The sequence below is a fragment of the Plectrocnemia conspersa genome, unplaced genomic scaffold (genome assembly GCF_051122295.1).
Source record: "Plectrocnemia conspersa isolate PC_06_02 unplaced genomic scaffold, ASM5112229v1 ptg000014l, whole genome shotgun sequence".
NCBI lineage: Eukaryota > Metazoa > Arthropoda > Insecta > Trichoptera > Polycentropodidae > Plectrocnemia > Plectrocnemia conspersa.
In genome coordinates, this window is record NW_028277178.1 from 29749514 (window position 1) to 29770481 (window position 20968).

At 28.2% G+C, this 20968-nt stretch overlaps 1 protein-coding gene across 1 annotated transcript in view; it reads left to right on the forward strand.

Moving 5' to 3' along the window:
• LOC148226760 (C3 and PZP-like alpha-2-macroglobulin domain-containing protein 8) overlaps positions 1–20968 on the forward strand; it is a 246540-nt gene that overhangs the window by 59686 nt on the left and 165886 nt on the right. The window contains exon 2 of the mRNA XM_088203337.1: positions 11156–11328. Within this exon, the coding sequence (XP_088059463.1) occupies positions 11231–11328 (98 nt within the window). The 5' untranslated portion in view covers positions 11156–11230. The remainder of the gene's footprint in view (positions 1–11155; positions 11329–20968) is intronic.

The window sequence follows — 20968 nt, forward strand, 5'->3', positions numbered from 1 at the left end:
ATTTACAATACAAAACATTAATTATCTTAAATCTAGTTTTTTATTATAATGGTTGAAATATTATATTCGAAACAATATGTACGCTTTAGTATAAATAGGATGAAAATATTTTTTTTGAACATAAGATATTCTTTATGAGCTATAGTATTTCATTATTAGAAAATATTTTATACCTAATATGTATGACACGAATAATCTTTTATGATACTTCGTTACCATATTAATCCATAAGTTAGAAAAAACAAACTAAATCTGTGATGTTCGATCAGAATTTTATTTGTGTATATAATAATCACTATTTCCGATCTCTAAGACACGATAGTAATTAAAAACGCTTTAAAAAAAATTAGTTTGTTGTACTAAGTGAATAGGATGTAATCTAAAGTGTAATTATATTGGTAAATTAACTAATATTAAATTAAAAACTGATGTTTCGAATCTGAAACTTGAGACATTTTACTGATAACAAATATTTTTTATAAACATAAATAAAAAATATATTAATACAGAGAAACACGTACAATAAAAAAATTTTAGTCTTTAAAAGTGAATTAAACAAATATTATTAATATTATTATTAATAAATCAATAATAAGAATATTATTGTATACAACAAAAATAAAATAAGAGGAACAGAATATAATTATTAGGCAAATAGTAACTACACCACAATGAAAACTAAATTTAGATAAAAAATATGTTTAAAAAAATGTTTTTTTATTATTTCAATATATTATACATATAATATATAATATAATATAATATTTTTAATTTATTTTTTTTATATATTTCAAATTAATATATAGCTTATTTTAAAAAAATATTACGTTCCCTTAATTTTTAATTTCCTAAGAACTTTTTTTAATGTTTGCATATCATCCATTTAAAAATATTTTTTTTCCTAATGTGAGTGTAAAGTTAGCAAATCAAACTAATTATCAATATGTATTTTTTTAAACTAGTTTATTGTAAATGTAATTAAAACTACGATAGTTTTATTGTTTATAAAAAACATATTACTTTTTTTCTCAAATATTTTTTTAACGGAAGGATGACTATCAATTTTTTGGGATTAACCTCTATTTTAATTTATTATAGCGTTTACTAAGCTAAGATATTTACAAGATATATTTTTTAAGTTTCATGGCAGTACAATTTTTTAATTTTTGATAACAGCCATTTTTTAACAAGATGTCGAGTAAGACTAACAAAGTTAGCCGAAATTTTAACAAGACCTGTCTTTGAATAAATTTAATGTCAATTTAATTATAATTCTTTCTTTTACATTCAATAAATATAATATATGTGAGAGAACAACATTTTTACTAATTAATATTAAATTTTATTTGTAATAATAATTTTAAACGTTTTTTATTTTATCACATTTTTCTGACATTTTCTCAATCAAACTAACGAACTTAACCGAGATATTAAGAAGATCTATAAGATTAAAAATATTTAAAAATAAAACTATAAGATGGGATTAAAAAGATTTAAAAATAAAATAAAAAACATTTTTTTTATCATTTAAGATAAATGTCGTGTACCCTATTTTCGTTAACACATTCAGTTCGAGAGCAATCCATTTCATCATCATTTATAATTGAGGAAAAAATGGCAAGTTTTACAAGATCTATTTAAAAATTTTCATAATTAATATGATTGAAACTAAAACAGTAATGGTATTTTTAAATACCCACAAAAATGACAAAAAAATGTAATAATTTTAATAATATTTTTTTATGACAATATTTTTTTCTCTTACATATTTTTAATGCAAATTTGATTTTTTTTCTTTAAACATATTTTTGTAGTCGAAAGTTTTAAAAAAAAATATAAAACTGTAATATACAATATATACGTATTTAATTACAAACTATATTTTAGTTTTTAATATTTCTAAAATGTATCTATATATAAATTATTTTAAATTAATTTCTAATTTTGTTATCAAATTACATAGAATATGTTTCTAGAATCTCTATTTTTGCGATTTTAAAATGTGTGACAAAAATCACAATCCCTAATGCATACATATTAAAAAAAACAATAAATAAAGTGTATCAATTATAACGCATGATCATTTATTTAATGTTTGACAGATTAAATAACCATTAAAAATATAAAATATTTTATCGTTTTTAATGGATTTAATAATATAAATAGTATACAAAAATGTTATATTTATAAAAATAAATTAAAGTACCTTTACAAATGCATTGCAGTTGTGAGGATCTGCTTGAAAATCAAATCAAAGTAAATCTAATTTAGTAAAATATAGTATATTTTAAATCAATTACTACACATTAAAAAGGAACATACGACATATTATAACAATTTATTTACTATTTGCTATTTTTATAAACATTTTTAGTAATATTAAAAAATATAAAGAAAATCTATTCTGGTTTTACAATAATTTATAAAATTATATAAGAGATATTGTCAAAACATAATTTAAAGTATTTGATACAAATTCTAAACTAATAATAATTAAAATAAGTTTAATTTATTAGTAAAGAGGATATATCCTAATGTGTGAAAAAAAATAAAACATATCCATATTTTAATATATAAATAATATTCCCACTTAGCTTTTATATTATATATAGTAGATCAAATTTACGAATTACTATACCATAGGTGTTTCGAGCATGGCCGTAGGCGTGAATCGTTGTTTACTTTTATTTGGATGTCAGAGGAAGAAAAGAGGCTTCTAGCAGCGCCCAAAGTGTTTTATAAAGTTCCGCAAAACTTCTCCGCCGAGTGTAATGTCGGAGCGTTTTAGTTTTGCCTTATCTCCATTACGTTTTATGCCCAGGTTTACGGTCTTATAGAATCGTCGAGTCGGATGCTCGTAAAGCAAAAGTCCCATTGTAGCTACTAAAGTTATTGTTGGGACATTATTTTTCGCTGGGCATTATTTCCTCGACCGCAATCTCAATTGAATAACAAACACACAATAGGGGCATTTTATTGCGGCACCGCCGACAACTTTTTGACGAAAACTTATCGGAGCACGGAGTTCATTTTGACGGAGGATAAGAGAGCTACGGAAGGCGCTAATAGCATTTTCGGAGACGCCAACTCTTCGGGGAGACCATTAAAAGTTTTCCATAAAGGTGTTTGTCTTCTTAAGTAAAGAGATAGCCGCAACCTGGATCAAAGGGATTGACATTTCTCTCCTGGCGGCGGTTGTTTACCCACATACTGACTTATTTAAGCACGCTTGGATATATGTATGTTTAATTAAAAAAATGTTAATTAAATTTAGTTACATATTTTCTTTTAACCCCACAGCTAATCTTTTAAACCAGGATCTGATCGAATTCCTTGTCGTTATGTCTGCGCAATTAAACACTTCTTAATATATCTCGGTTATTAGAGTTGGCAAAGAAGTTTGCGATTGGGGACTATTAGAGATTTAGCTGGATTCTTCGACTTAAGCAGCGAGATAATCAATTTGAAGTTAAAGCGTTCTTGTGTGCAATATAGCAGAATGATTTGAGCGACTGTACTGCGCGAAAACTTTTTTACGTTCAAAATAAGGGTGACCCTATTCGGAAGTACATGAATAAGATCATAAAAGGCTGCGACAGAAGAATAGAAAAGAGTCGCATAGGCATACATCTTTGCAAAAAAAGTTTCATTTTCGTAGGTTTTTTTTCTTAATATTTAAAAGAGGCAAGTGATAAAAATTGCCGTTTCAGTGTGCACCCATTGTGGTAAAGTTGGAAAGTGTCGTAAAAAGAACCGCAGTAAAATACACCCGCGACGCCTATATAAGTAAAACATTTTTTTCTATCTCTCTCAAAACATCACTTTGTCGCATTGATTATCGGAAAAAGTTGAAAAGCAGAAGCACAAATGCATAAATAAATATGCAGAAAAAGCTTAAAGCAGCAGCGGTGGTTTGTGGATAAAGTTTTAGTTCGTTTGTGACATTCGAAACACGTAATATTTTGTGCTTTTTACTGCAAGAATTTCAAACAGTAGATACGAATTAGATATTTACCTATTTTTAATATAATTTAAAATAGTATATAAACTAATTTACTAAATAAAAACTAACTATATACACATAAGTTTTTCTTGTTCAAAGAAGATATTTTCGTTTTAAATTCATAGAATTAAATTTATTAAACTCTTTATTTTCTTGTAACAAAATCCATGTCGCCAGCATAGATAAAAAATTGTACATTTATTATTTATTTATTAGACAATTTTCATTGCGAGTTTTACCATGAAAACAAGCTTTTTTGGGATGCCCAATTTCTCCATGGCTCCATACGTCATAAGCAGTTTTATAATTAATGAATAGGTAGTGTGTCTTAATGTAAAATTTCCTTCTTTTGTGAAATTTTCTATTCTGAATTTATATTGGTATTTCCTTACTTTATTTTTTTTTTCTTAGTGTTTAAAGCGGCTCGCTATGGAATTAGTTAATATTTTATGTTGTATTTACTAACAGGATATATCTGTAGTCAATTATATCAATGACTCACACTTCTTATGTACTGGACATATATATTTTTTCATTCCATTCAGAAAGATTGTTTTTGTGTGTTCTAGAAAAGTATCCTCTTTTAGCTTCTCTGCAGGAAGGTCTGTACTTGGTGTCCTTGTATTTTTAAGACGCATTAAAGCTGAGTTTATTATTTTTAGGCCAGAAATGGCCAACTTGATCTACTATATTTTTTTCTGACACTACTTTAAGGTTTGGGAACCCTAGTGGTGTGATGCCTTCGTAGCCAGTGAGACTCTTGTTTAGGTTTTATTACATTATATTCACATATATTGCGACAGAAAATGGCGAGATGTTTTCTCCGAGCGATGGTGTAGAAGCCGGCGAAGGGACGATGTCAATGAACGATCCATAAAGTTTTGATTGGTGTAGTAGTGGCAGTATATTCTTCAATGCTAGCGGCGGGATGTGTGAGTCCTTAATCGTATATTGTCCGCGAGCGGCGGGCGTCTGCCTGAGTCTTCGAATGGCTGCTGGTGACTGCCTTCTCCTCATATGAGTCCTGGGCTGCAAAGCTTGCTAACCAATCGCAATCCAGTGATTTATTATATCGCAAAAAATAAATATTCTCTCAATATTTACAGTATGAGCAAAACTCGTTTTATTTATGTGGTCGTAACGAGAGCTCTTGTGTGGTCTAAATCATTTGTCTTGTTTTCTTGTTAATAGATGATCATTTGGTTCACAGTAAATTAACGCAAGTAATGAGACAAAGACCCTTTCAAACGTGGACATCTGTGTTTGGTCGCTACCCTTCGATCGTCTAATTTAATTTTAGGGTTTAAATATACATGTTTGTGGAATAAACAAATTTTAAATACATACTATAAAAATATAAATAAACAATAAATATTCAATGGAAAGATTGTTCAAAATAAAAAATCAGGTGAATAATTGCTAATGTTAACCTCAACCCTTTGAGTGGTATCGCCGTACATGTACGGTGGTCGATCTTTCACTGTTTTAAGCTATATATTTTCATATATAACATTATATTTATATGATATTTCATATACATAAGAGGTTTTTATAGAAAATAATCGTATCAATAATTTGTAGAGTACGATATAAATAAACATTAAAAAAATATTTGATTTTAATTTTATAAAAAATATTATAAGCCTTTGAATTAGTATAAAAAATTTCCACAAAAGCAGAATAATATATAAAATAAATTTAAAAAAATAATAATAGTCTTCTATTATTATTTTTTTTAACTTAAAAGTTTTTTTTAGTGTAAAATAAATTTTTAAAACATACTAATACAGAAAAGAAGTAAAATTATTCAGAGCAATAAAGCGAAGAGAATCACAGATTTTTTTTATATAATTCGCTAAAAATGCAATAATATATTGATAACAAAGAAATTAGTAATGAAAGTATACGTAATATTAACCTACTCCAGATGTTTATTAACAAATTAAAAAAATTATATAAATTAACTAACTCAAACGGTAAAGTAGTCTTTCGTATTCGTAAAACTAACTAAATTTTTATGTTTTATCATTTGAAAATTCAAAAATGCTTATTCACATAAGTGAGTTGATACAAAATACGAATTCAAACATTCACAGCATCTTTCATTACAAATATATTTTCAAAAATACTTGTCCAAAAATTTGGAATTCAAAGAGATATCACAAAAAATAATTTTTTTTAGAATATATTTTTCTACTAAGCGTTTTTTTTAATAATATTTCTGTTTATGCACTAAATATAATTAGTATTTAATTATAATTATATGATTTACGGGAAAACGATACATTTAAATAAAAACATAATTAACTTTTACCGGAAACCAGTTACAAAAAAATAAAGAATTTTGCTTGAGTTATAATTTCAGGTATATAAATATGTGAACAAGCATTCTTTAGAATAAAGCATATTAAATCAAAGACACGCTCGAAAATTACAGACTCTCATTTAAATGATGTCTTAAAAATAAAGTACAACCGTAAAAAAACAAGTACATGCTTCACATTAATTTTTGTATAGACAATTATTTTGACTAATTGTTAGATTCAACCATGTACTTATGAGAAAATTATATTTAGCCTTTGGCATAACAAGCTTGAGCAACTAAGTACCACATGCAAGAACAGACTATTGGACAACTACATAATAAGCACAGTTATCAGAATTTTTATATCATCTGTCGGATAGTATTGATTTGTTCTCATTCAAGTACTTACACTTGGTGGACACTGTGATTGCAAATACTTTTTTTATATAGTTTTTTTTCTGTACAAAGAGCGTTAGAGTAAAGCTGTTGTGTCCTACACGTGTATTTAAATAACATAAATTAATACAGAATCGATTATGATAATATTTACTTTTTTTAAATACAATAAAAAAAGAGTCTCTCTCTTTTGATAAATTATACTCTGTCGACATTCGTAATTTGACTAGTTTCGGGTTCGGCTCACGTACTTGTTTCACGATTCGGCCAATTTCCTTTATCAGTTTCTCAAAATAATTGCATTCTCCAATAATTTCCTGCAGCCAAGCACCGGCACAGAGGTGTAAAAAAGACAGGGGTTGGCTGCGACAATGTGGGCCCCCTTCTTCGGACGGACCTCGTCTCTTGAATAGTAATGAAAACTAGGGTCCGCCAGGAGTTCGGGGGCTCCGCTGTCCACCCCCGACGCCATTGAATGCATAATCAACCCTCTTCTCTTATTTTTAAATTCAAACCCCAGCGCGGGAATAATCTGTGCATCATTACGACTGCGAAAAAAAAACTTGACTCAATATTTTTAATTATTCTCTAGAGGCGACCCTTTGCCGAGATTAACATCTTTTAATCGATTTAACGGTAGCTTTAAGCGAAACACGTTTTCTAGCGAAATTAATAAGAAAACATTTCAGGAATTTATTCTAAAGTTAAATGTTAACAATATTCACTTGCTTATATAATGATTCGTCGGAATGCAAAGGCATGTAAATAAGGTATTTTATAGGCAGAAGTTTTCCTCGCCGACGACCGCCAGTGCGTTCGTTGTTCCGAAGTACTTCACAAATATTTTAAAAGTATACAAGTATAAGCTCAATGTACATATTTCCATTAAATTCAAAATTTGTACTTTTTATCACTGATGTTTATTGAATTTCATATTTTGAAAAAAATAAGTCTGAATGAGTAAGAATTCCAAGACATTCCAATACTAATTTGTTTAGTTTTTCAAAAGTGATTAGTTAAAAATGAGGACTTGCAGTATCAGTCTGTTTACCAGATATTTTATAGTTAATTTTCTATGTATGGATTTAATTACCCTACAATATAATTTCGCTGTAACAGTCGCGCCTGTATTAAAAAATATAAAAATATAACAATTTCATTATATTTAAATATATATTTTTCTGGGGTACCGCAAAACAGTGAAAGATAGACCGCCGTACATGTACGGCGATACTACTCAAGGGGTTAAGGAAACTTGAATTAAGTTTTTAACATAATTTTAACCATTTTCATTTTTAAATATTGCTGTATATAAATAGTAAAATAATAATAAAATGCATAAAATACAATTTCACAACCAAGATTTAGATTTATTTTTTATAGAAGTAAACGTTTTTTGTTTAATAAACAGCACAATAAATGAGCGGTGTAAGTTTCTTACTATTGACCTCAAACACCTGAGTATGAATATAATATGGAACTTTATGTCTTTAAATATCCAGTGAATATTTTAAAATTACAATTCCATTTGATCCACAGAGATTAGATTAATCTGGATTTTCCTAATATTATGGATGAATATTGTAATAAATAAAAATAAAAGTTTAGCTAGGTAGCACATTTTAAGTACAGAAAATTCTCTAATAATGAGCAACTTCAGATCATAAAGAATATCTTATATTTAATAAAAAAATCTTTAAGAAACATACTTCAAAATGTAAGTATTAAATAAATACAAACATACAGAAAAACTAAATTCAAAATAAATTTGATATCTGTACTTCAAAGTCATATTTATAAGAAATATTGAAGACAGCGAAAGCATCGTGAAAGCCAGTTTCATTACATTAACTAAATTTGCTAAGCAATTTAATAATTTCAGGAATAGTACAATTAAAAATATTTTACTGACAATAAATTATATTGCAGTTAGAATTATTAAAATTGCGGAGAAAATCATGAATTTATATTTTATCAGTTTTTTTAATTACAGTTAATGACACTAAAAATATAAATAAACTAACTCAACTATATGCATTTATTTCTTTGTGGGATAAAAATATTACTGTGACTAAAAAATTGTTAAATATTGTCTCTTTTAATGATTCTACCACAGACGAAAATATTTTTAAGAATGTCTACGAGCTTTCAATAAAATTTAATCTTTCTTTATTTAAACTAAATACGTTTAAAAATTAAATTAAAAATACGTTTCCGCAAAATAGTGATTCTACGGATAGTTTAATAAGCATAAACGCATTATTTACCTATTAATTAGTTAGAAGAAAGTCAAAGGACAGGTAAAAACACCATTTAATATTGTTCGCTGCAAACCTCGTTATATAGTGTCTCAGGCTTAAAATAAAATGTTATTTAATAAATAGAAAATGCAATTTTCTAGTAACCTGATATAGCAGTTAATATTTATATATTCATATGTATAATAGGTTGGTTAATAAATTTAACCGAATTTACAAATAATACATTAGTTTGCGTCATACTACTTTTTAATGAAATATAATCCTTTTATTTATACTCAAACATTTTCACCGATAGATATATAACAAACGAAAATATAATTTAACTAATTGGCGCTACTAAAATTATATGCAGCTCTAAAATGTTAATAAAATTCTATTTTTCATTTTCTGTTCCAACTCAAACGAATGTTATAAAATAATAATGAGTTATTTTTTTACAAATATCACTTAATGTATTATGTAATAAAAATTAAAAAACTATTGTTAGTTTTAGAACTTTCATTAGATAAAGTTTAGCTTAGGTTTGGGTTTGAAAAGTAAATGGACGTTTCGCAACTGATACAGAAAAAGTATATTTTTCAGAGAAAAATATTTTTACTTGTATATATCGATTAAAATTGATCAAACAACTGATTTATAATTTTATTGCTTAATATTTTAAAACATTGTGACTTTGACAGGTAATGTGTCATTCTACAAATATTTTTTTAAGCGTCAGTTTAAGTCGCTTTTTTACTCGTTTCTTATCAGTAGCACATGTCAGATAAAATATATTTACACTAATAGTACTTATCGATAAAAATATTTTAATATTATTTTACTAAAATTGCAGTAAAAATATTTTTTTAATCACTGTAACACATACAAGACATGTGCAGTACATATATTTTATCATTTAATAGAATTATCAATACTACAAAAATAATATTTTAAAATCTGGGTTCAAAAAAGAGCTTATTTGTAAAAATATGCTAAGAGTGAAATATACACATTGCTTTTTAAAGAAGAGATAAGATGACATTGATAACATATAATACAGACATTGACGATTATGTGAAAAACTACTAAGCAAATTTTATACGGAATAACTTTACTCGTTCTACATAAATTATTTACATAGTCAATTTTAATTTATTTAACTTATTTTTTGAAGTAAATTACAAATTAAATTTATCTGTCTCAATTAAAAAATGTGTTTTTTTTTACAAATCTAAAAAAATTTAAGCTTAGAAAATCACATCTCCCTGGGACTTGATAGTTTAATAAAATTATATATCAAAAAATATCACGACAAAAAAAAATTCGACTAAATAAGTTTTCCCAAACTACAGGAACGATAAAGCCAAAGCAATAAAACTAACACATAGTGAAGATAAAACAAGTACCGGTTTTTTGAGAGTATTTGTATCGTGGTGTCTGATTAATTATTTGGCAATGTAAATCCCTTTAGTATGATGTATTTGTTTTTATAGTATAACATGGTGCCTTCAATGGTATCTGAAAAATAAGAAAAATTAATACAGGGCTTTAACAAACAATAAAAAGTAGAAGCGGATTATATAATAATAAAAAAATGTGTTTTTCGAAAAAATTAAAATTCGTTTGTTTATAATTTTATACTATACATTTCTAGTAGATTTTATTGTTATAATCGAATTAAAAAACAGTATTAAAATCATTGCCATTAGAATAAACTTAACGAAATGTTTTCACTCCACACCTCTTAAGGCGCTTCCATTAGAGCAATTAAACCTATGTTATAGTATCAATACAATATATTAATATTATTCATTACCTGTTATGACGCGTTAGAGAAATTATTCGTTGTCAACGATTTTATTTTACAACTGCTTAGCAACTATTTTGTTATAAAACAAATTCACCTGTTAGCGGTTTATTATTAAAAAACGTTATTACAAATTAATTTTACTTCCTCAAGATTTTTTTTATAAAAGTGATCTAGTGATTATTAAGCACACGTTTATCAGGTGTCATCGTGTCAAATATAACTGAAAATTTACATATAACATAACGTGATAAAATAATACGATCTCAACTAAAATGTGATTTTCATTGTTGATAAAAAAAAATATATTTTTTCAAATTAAACAAACAAATCACTGTTTATTTTTTATTAATTATAATTGTTAAAAATCGCAGTATATTTAATTAATTATTTTATATTTACAGAAATTTGGCCAAGCAAAGATGAACTGACCATCCATCGAAAGCTGTCGTGAAAGTACCCTACTCCAAGATATCGCCATGGAGACTTTCCGAGAAAAGCTGCATGCTGTTATATCGTGTTTGTGCCTAGTTTCGTTTATATTTTCCACGGAATTGCAAGCGGAAAAATGCACAACGTGAGTACCACCCCTTTATATATGTTTACTACCCCACTCTATATAGCAAACACGCTTTAAATTGAACTAGGGCCAAAAATATATTTTACAGCGCGATATGACGTTTAGTATATCCGGGTTTTTTTTGTATAAGGCCCTGTTTTGAATTTCTGATCACGTATTGATAGAACAAACGGTCAGAATATTTTTATACGAAGTAAGAAATAAAATAGGAATAGAGAGAAAACCGTGTTTAACAGTAGCTACGAGTAGGCACTGAACAAATGCAAGATCAAATTTTTATGGCACTAGATAAAAAGGAGGATTTTTATTGCTTGCGTAAATTCTGAAAGGAAAACGGATTATTCGTGTTTTATATGTGTACAATAGAGATTTTTACGATCTTATAAACATGTTAAAGAAGCGTAAATATAAATAAAGATATAATATTAGGACGTTTATGAATTATATGATTTAGGAATAATTTTTATTTAATTATAATATAGAACAGATTTGATCAATTTTGCTTAACTATTTATTTATATAAACGAGAGGTAGTTCTTTTAAAAATCCATCACATTTTCACCATATACTGTCTGCCTTTTGGTGTTTTTTTTTTCAAACTTCAGCTTCAAATATAAAGCACGTACAAAATCGCATACCTAACGAAATTCGCTTTCGAGAAAAGTCAAAGAAATCGCAAAATGATTTTTTCCGATCGCTTCTTTTCAACGAGCGATGCGAAACGAATACGATATTCAAGGGCAAGTCTTTTGGATGTTTTACAGTAAAAAGAGTATAGCAGTAGATTTTTGAATTGATATTGTTTATTTAATTTAAAAAAATCATATTTATTTGGAGAAGCTCAACGTTGAATTAATAATATTAGGCAACTTTACATTTTGCTAATTATATTCAACCGAGATTATAATTCTCGGGTGGTTTTCCGCTTAATAAAAATTAACCCTACTTAGCCCGCGCTAAAGTTTCAAGTATCATTCTGTAAGATATTCATGGCGCATTTTTTAATTTGCATGTCGTTAAAGCATACCATGGAAAATTTAGTTAAATAAATATGCATTACATTCATGTACGTATAAATAACACATTAATGCTTAAAATATTTTTATACGTGCGCGAAAAAAGTGAGGCTTTTAAAGTTGTATAACGGTTTATTTACGAGCTCTGCCATATTTTCTTTCATAACCGTAGAGAAGAATTTTCACGGAAAGCAAATTATGTTTCGGTCTCTCGACAACACGGCTATGTTAACGATAACACGCCGGGTATTCCTCGCGAATAAAGAATCGTCCTTGACGTGATTTTCCCAGCATTTTTTACCGTGAGAATTTTTTCCAACAGCCTCATATTGCGCAACCCACATTTAGTATGTAATAACTGGCGTAATGGCTGAGGTTAATCAAAATCCGGGTAAAGTCCTACCCTCGCAAAATCCGTTTTGAATCGATAACCACATTTTTGTTTTGCTCTCTCTATCTACGTCCCTCTTTCTCTTTATAGATATTTTTTATTCACTTTATTCATGACTCATCTGGGAATCAACCAATCTGGATGATATGAAATATAATTCAATAATCTCTGTTTTTCATGTGTGCGCTTTTAATAATCGAGAATGATTTTCACACTATATAAATATTATGATCGTAACAAAATATATATTTATAATATTTAATTACTAGTTTCCATAAAAAAATATTATTAAATATAATACATATAAGATTTTGCTATAACATACATTGTTTCGTAACATAACAAAGCATTGTCGTCCCTTTATATAATTAATGTATCAATCCCTTAATAATTACTTACATATATCAACCCTAATTGAATTGTTTACCAAGATAATAAGCTGGAATTTTAGGCAATTGTTAAAATATTGTAATACGTTGAGTTTACACGATGCTAAAATAATGGGTGTTATTTACTCTTTATCTTTTACTCTAATGAAGATGAGATATGCTTATTCAGAGTTTGTTATTATGATCGTTTTATGGCATGGTTTGATTAATTAGGTAACTCTACAATATATTAATCAGTTGAACCGATTTGTCGATGCGTCAAATTATTAAATTTATTGAAGCATAATTACATTTTTAATTGTTATATACACAAAGGGGTTAATAAACTTGTACAGTCTTTTTTTACCTTAATAAATATAATTTAAGATCTAATAAAACTAAATGTTTCGTTGAAACTTGACAGGCGTAAGCCCAATGCGTTAAATCTGTCCAACAGGGTAAGTCAATCAGACGTCAAGTAGATATTAACCACCAATATTTTCAATCTGAGAATCAGTGATATCTATATGAATAATCATAAATTATTATGTGTAAGATGTCACTGTGCATCTGGAACTAATTTTTAATTTTGCCGCAATTCATAAACAAAAATTTTGCTGCCGTGGTGTGAACTTGCGACCCTTAAACTACCAATCTAGATCTTACAAATTACGCTATTATGACTTTAATACAAAGAAATCAAAATTATGAATTTCTCTTTTTAATGTTTTTAATAATCCCTGGAAAATTTTATTATATTAAAAATAAAAGTAATATATAGTATGTGATTAAAATAATACAGTTTATAATTGTAGATATCTTTGAATATGTAAAACATATTTACTGTTTATATTTTTGCGATATTTAGGATGTGAATTATATTTTTCATTACAAATAAAATATAAAATAACTTAAGAGATAGAAAAACATAAATCATTTAGTAGGTAGATTAGTAGATTGTCATATAATATTCCTATAGTAACTTTTTAGAAATATTTTCGGAATTTTTCAGTGAAAAATAAAATACATTTTTTCAATTGACAATTTTTTACGCGAAGCGGTTTTTTTCTTATCTGATTATTATTGTGGTTCTCAAATTACCAAAGCAAAAAATACAGATAGTTAATGTAGCTCAGAAATTAATAAATATTTTTTTGCTATTCAAATACTTTCAACTTCTATTAAAAGCTTCCAACTAAGCATGTATATTTTTGAACATCTGGTACAGACCCATCATTTCCCATGCAGTAATGCAACAAAATTCAGCGTTTGTAAAACAAATATTAATTTATTATATTAAAAATTTTCAGAAATAAATATTCTGGATTTAGCATTTTTTTGGATGAATTCTTAAAAATATTTTTATTTTACTCGTTAGAATTAAAGAAAAACATCCAAATTATTTTACAATGAAATTTTTAGCTTAAAAAATAATAAAAGGCTAGAGTTGTATAGACAAAAGTATGAATTTGTTATATACAGTTCTATATTAAATTATTGATAAATTTGTTTTTTTTTGCAAACGGCAATTATCAGTTTTTTTATATTTTACACATTTTTTGAGTCTATTGTATTTTTAAAAAATTAAATCTGTCGTGTCATTTATGTGTATTTTTAAATATGCAACTAAGTTGTAGGATATAATTTATGCGACAAAAATATCTTATTTCGAAAGCTTTACCATTTCATGACAGAGAAAGTATATGCTCCTAAATTTTCCGCATAATGAACAAGTGATATGGCGCTAAAATATTATTTTCGGCGCAATTAATAAACACGTGTTACAACTAACCCATGATATAATATAATAAGTTTCTTTATCCCGCAGCAGCAAACCATACAAAAATGGTATTAAGTTAAGTATCAAGTTGCTCTGATATTTTCATTTTACTGAAAGATAATTAGGGTTTCTTCTAGAGAATATTTTGAGAAAAATGTCAATTCGAAAATTCGCATTAAGAAATGTAGTAAAACATTTTTTATTATGTAAAATTAAATTTGTATGAATATGTTTAAAACGCTCCATAAGTAAAGGCGGGTTCATGCCTAATATGCATTCTTCTTGGTTTAAATAGTACAACTGTACAAAAAAACAAAAAATGTTTACAAATTTTTACACACGAACTCACTTTATTTTTGCTTATTTTATAAAAGAAGACACTCGAATAAGAAACCTTTCCGAAGGTTTGCATACTATTTGTACATACATAGTTTTTGAATGACCATTAGTTTTTTTGCGATTTTTTACTCTAACCGGCCGGCGGCTTTATCTGTGCTTTGGTGATTTAAGAACCTGCACCTATATGACGAATTAATAAGGAATCAGCAGAGTATTTAGGAAATTTTTTATTTTTTAATAATTTTTTATTTTTTTTTAAATTTTCAATAATCAAAAAAGAAAATCTTATATTATAAATTAATCCGCAATGGATGATTTAAATTTTCTTTTTAAATAAGTATCAAGTTGATTTAAATGTTGCTTGTCTTTACTTATGCGGAACGGTGGTATTAAATATTTATACAGCTATCCGCGCCGGTGTGCTCTCGCCTTTAGGCGTAAACCTGGAGCTTTGAAAGCTCACGAAAACAACAAACAGAAAGAAAATTAAACGATCACCAGGTCGTAAAATGTCCTTCGGATTCAACTTCGCTTCGGTCAGCCGCTTCGATGGCCACAACCGCCTTTTGTCCCTTTAACGACTCGTTCATGTTTTATGGAGCAGAGTAGAGGTCCGAGACGACCCCATCTGCCACAGCAGAATGGCGCATGTTCGACTCACTATCAAAATATGCGCATGCCTTTGACATTTACCAAACTCAATTGACTCTGAAATATTCAGCGGGGCTCTCCATACATTAATCCGGAATACATATTAAACATCCAGACGCGCTCGCGAGAGGAGAGACTTTGACTCGGCGAAACCTAATTAAAAATTTAGCATGCGAGCTTAATTCGGCGTACGAACGAGATTAGGCTAGCGACGATCAACGAAAATTGATTTTGTGTAATTACAGCACGCGTTAAAGTCGAAAAGCCAGGATTTTAATTATCCAAAGATTCTTAATGTTATTCATTTTAATATTGAAATCAGTGAAGCATTATACTAATATGTTTTTTAAATATATTTATAATTGTCTATGCTTTGTAGTAAATTAATTATAATATGACGTTTCAATGTAACACATACATACGATAAAAGGCGCAGTATCTGATGGGCGCAGGCTCTTTGGTGACGCGGCATCTGGAGTAGACCTTCTAGAGGGTGTTGGTGCAGTATCACAGTTAATTAGTTCTGGAAGTGAATTCTTTGCGATGTAGTGTTATCTGCTTACGCTTTAGGCAATCAGGGTCTTCCATGGCACTCTAGAAATTTAGCACCACGTAGGCTCTTAAAGGCCCAAAAGGCAAGAAGACTGACTTACTTATATTCTTGAGGACGACTTAACTGCGACTGTACTTATTTTTTCTATCTGACTATCACTTTCAATGAGTTTTATATTTAACTTCTATTGATAATTCATTATATTTATTTTTACCAATTTTTAAAAATCTTAACTATTATTATATTGAGTTAAACGTAAAAAAATATTTATGAATAAAATCGTAAGAAAAATAGATAAACATTTATTCCAGGAATGCATTTTCTAGATTTAATATTCGCTTTTATTTGTTAAGGAAAATTCCTGGAAAAGTCGCCTGAATTTTAATTATTTAAATTTAAAATTGTATGAAAGAAAATAATTATCTTTATTTTTATCCAAGATAATATTATGAAAACGTTTTGTTTGTTTTCTGAACCAAAGATTAAAATATACATACTTTTGTAAAAATAAAATTATTTACTTTGACTTAAAACATTATTTTAAAAGTGTACTGTGTATTTTTTTGAATCATATAGTCTGTATATTTTATTAATGTATACTTAATTACTTAATCTTCCATATTTTACGTTATTAGTTTAAAATATGCAAGATTCGGCAGCCGGTCAAAAGAGCGTGCGTCAAATGAGCGCTGTCATATAAGCGCTGCATTATAAGCGCTGCGTCATAAGAGCGTTTACCAAAGTAGCGCTATCACAAAATAGCGTGCGTCAAATGCGCAGAGAGTCATATGAGCGCTTAAAAAAAGAGAGCACGTCATAAGAGCGCAAAAACAACTTGATATATATCAAGTAATGAATATTTTAGGAATTATCTAAACAAAATATAAGTAATTGTGAGAAATTTACTAAGATTTAAAATTTACGAGATATAGGCGGTAAAATTAGTATTTTATGTGCCAGAGCGCAATGACGATTAAAATTATTAGACAATAAAAATATTAATATTTATTAATTATTACGTACATACGAAAGTATGGCTCCCCATCCCCATACATGCGATATATGCATATCAGTGTCGTGCGGTAACTTTGAAACAGGGCATGCGGTTAGATGGGATAGTAACAAAAACTATATTTTTAAATTTATTACAATAGGTGAAGCTCGTAAAATAAGAGGAATGGGAATAAAAACTATATTTTTAAATTTATTACAATTTAAGTGAAGCTCGTAAAAAGCACGATTGCTCTCAATCTCAAATATGCACTACTATACAATTAAAAAAAATTAGTAAAGAAAGTCGAGTCCATGATTTCTTCAGTGCTCAATTTAAGGCAAATGTTGAATTAAATAATAAAAAAGTTACTGCAAACAGATATATTATTTCCAAACTAATTGACGTGATTTGCTTTTTATCTAAACAAGAACTTTCTTTTCGAGGACACTCTGTTAATTTTCAATAAAAATAAATACATAATATGTTTATAAAATAAAGAAAATAAATTTCAAAATATAGTTTTGTTCAGCCCCCCCTAACCCCCATATTATCAATATGTAATAAAAGTATATTTTTTTCAATATTTTTTAGAACGTCATTTGAAAATGTCGTAAATTTGGCACATATAAATTAAATTTAAATAATATAAAAGTTGAATTGATCGACATTATAGTTTTAGAAGGTCAACAAGTCAACAACAAAGGTGACTTTCGTGTCACTCTTGCATTAAAATATTAAAAATAAATAAAAAAACTTGCATTAAAATAATTGAAAACTTCGATACAAAATATTTTTTTTGTAATCTGAGATGCACGACATTTTAATCGTTATGGTTTATATGAACATAGCACGAAGCATAACCTTGAACTCGTTTGAACTTGTTTATGCATCTCGAAATATTTAAAAAAAATTCAGTAGCTATTTGACATTAGTCATTAACGGTCGTGTTACATTTTTGCCGAATATTTTTTATAAGAATATCCCTTTCGATGTTTTGAATTAGCAGTGCATTATAAAATGATTTCAATTAATTTTAATTACCAGTGTAATTTAGTGTATGTGTTAAAATTAAGCAGTGTATACAAAATATTAGTGCTTATAGCTAAAATTCGTGTGTTATACACACAATATATTGTTGCTATGCAAGGTCGTTGCATCAGAGTGCAACCGACGCGTCGCTTCTACCGCGTCCCTTCCACCGCGTCCCTTCCACTGCGGAGTGACGCCGAAGTCGCGTGGCCCGCGAGGATATTTACAATTGTAGACAAGGTAATGTCTTTCTAATTTTGTGTGCTAGTAAGTCGACATCGTATTCCAAGCGTTGCACTCAAACCTTGAAATGCATTTATTGGCTTTGTGTTGGAGCTAATTTTGCCAATTTCATTTTATTAATGGTAAAAAAACTTAATTTTAGTAATATTCAATTTTCAACTTATGCAAATAACTCAATCATCTTAAATTTACGAGTGTAAGTTTATTGTAAAATTTTTCATCGGAACATGGCCGGATCGAGCGGTTTTAAGATCGCGCATAACGCGATACTTGACAATTATTGGTCTTAAACTGATTTTTTCCTTCAAAGGGTATCTATATTTTTATGATATGGGATGAAACGGGATTATACGCTCTAATTGTGCATAATTCTTACTTAATATTGTGTGTCTGTTATCAAATAAAAGGATTAGAAAAAAATGAGCGATTGACAACTATCGATCTGGGTATCGACATTTTTAGCGGCAACTCAAATAATAATACAGGAGAGAAAGAGGTTGCGACAAATAGACAGAAGAGAAAGAGGTTGCTTTTTCCAGGCTTCTAAGGGTCGCCTCGGTTGATTCGGCGTAGCTCTGTGTGATTTAAGTTTAGCTGAACGTTTTCTGTCAAAAAAGTCAAGCATCAACTCGTAGAAGGGATATATCTTAATAGAAATTAAAACTCTTTTTGAGATATGGGATATGCTTCGCTCTTTCCTACTTTCGACGTTTATGCTAGTGCAATGATTTAGGGGTGGAAACAGATGTTTTTGTCTATTATTTTTATTATTAATTGGCAGGCAGAAGGCATTATTGAAAATACGCATTGACCGTGAATAACTACTTGTCGAACATACGCGTTAAAAGCGCAATAAATGCTATTAGTTTTTGTGATTTTCTGACGTGACTTTCAGATTTTTAAAAAGATTAGCATCTCAAAATGCATTAACAACGATTAGTCGGTACTGTCTAAAAACACAAAAAAATATATTGACAGGGTGAAAGTTTGTGGAATGTGCTAACTATAACAAGTGCAAGGTTGCCAAATTTCTATTTTTCAAACTTGATTTTTACGCAAAGATTATTATAAGAGAGACGACGAAAATAAACATATAATTTAGTCTCTAAGACACCGTAATTAGTTCACACGTAGATATGAGCCAGAGTAAGGAAACCTTTTATATGTGTTTATATATATATATATATATATATATATATATATATATATATATATATATATATATATATATATATATATATATATATATTATATTATATTGAGCGCATTTATATATCATAGCGAGTGCAAATATAAAGCACATTTTTTACTTGCAACAATAATCTTTAGTGGACACAAGCTGCCGCTTCCCTCTTCACGTCAATCCTAATCCTTGAAAATCACTGGGTTATACAAAAGCAGATAAGGATACATGAACATCACGTATCCATAGTTATTACATAGCTTGTCGTGATTTAAAAGTAATTTAAAATTAAATAACTTTGCTTCATTTAAAAATTAATAAATAAATATAGCTTGATTAAAACCTTTTTTATAATATTAAATATTATACATACTGAATGCATAAACATTCTATAGAATATAATTATGTATTGAGAATACACCTGAAAAATAGATTTATTAATCAGAGATTAAATTAAAGGTATTGACAAAAATTATTTTTGTACTTAACAGTTAAGTGGAATAGTTATGGGCTACGTGCAAAAACCCAACGGTTCCTACAATTAATATTCGCCATGCATCCCCATAACCGACGCGCAAAGTTAAGCAATATTCAGCAGGGTTCGCGATGTTCATCTGGCAATTTTAATGTTGTTAGTTTTTCCAATAAAAACGTAAAATATCGGCGTTTTATTAATAAAGCTCTACCTCTCATTTATCCCATTAAATAAAATCTTAAATCTATCTCATTATTCACTGAATATATAGCTGACTCTTACATTCCTTAATTTTAGCAGTGTTTCTTATTCTTTAAATTAAATGTATTCAGAATCTTACACACGAATCTCTTTTCGGTCCCTTGGCGAAAATTAGGGTGCTTGTGTCAAAGTGGAATTAATTGCAAAGAGAATCGTCGCGTATGTATAAAAAATACAATAAAAAATGTGATATAAAATCTGTGAGACTCTATGGAGTCTGACATAACGTGTTTCGTGTTATGTGTGGGGCGTGCGGTTTACGACCAGCCTCGGGCGTATGGTCCTCTTGGCCTCTTCTTCGGAATTTTACGACCCTACCGCGAAGAACATGGAAAAACTGGCGTGACGGGTTGG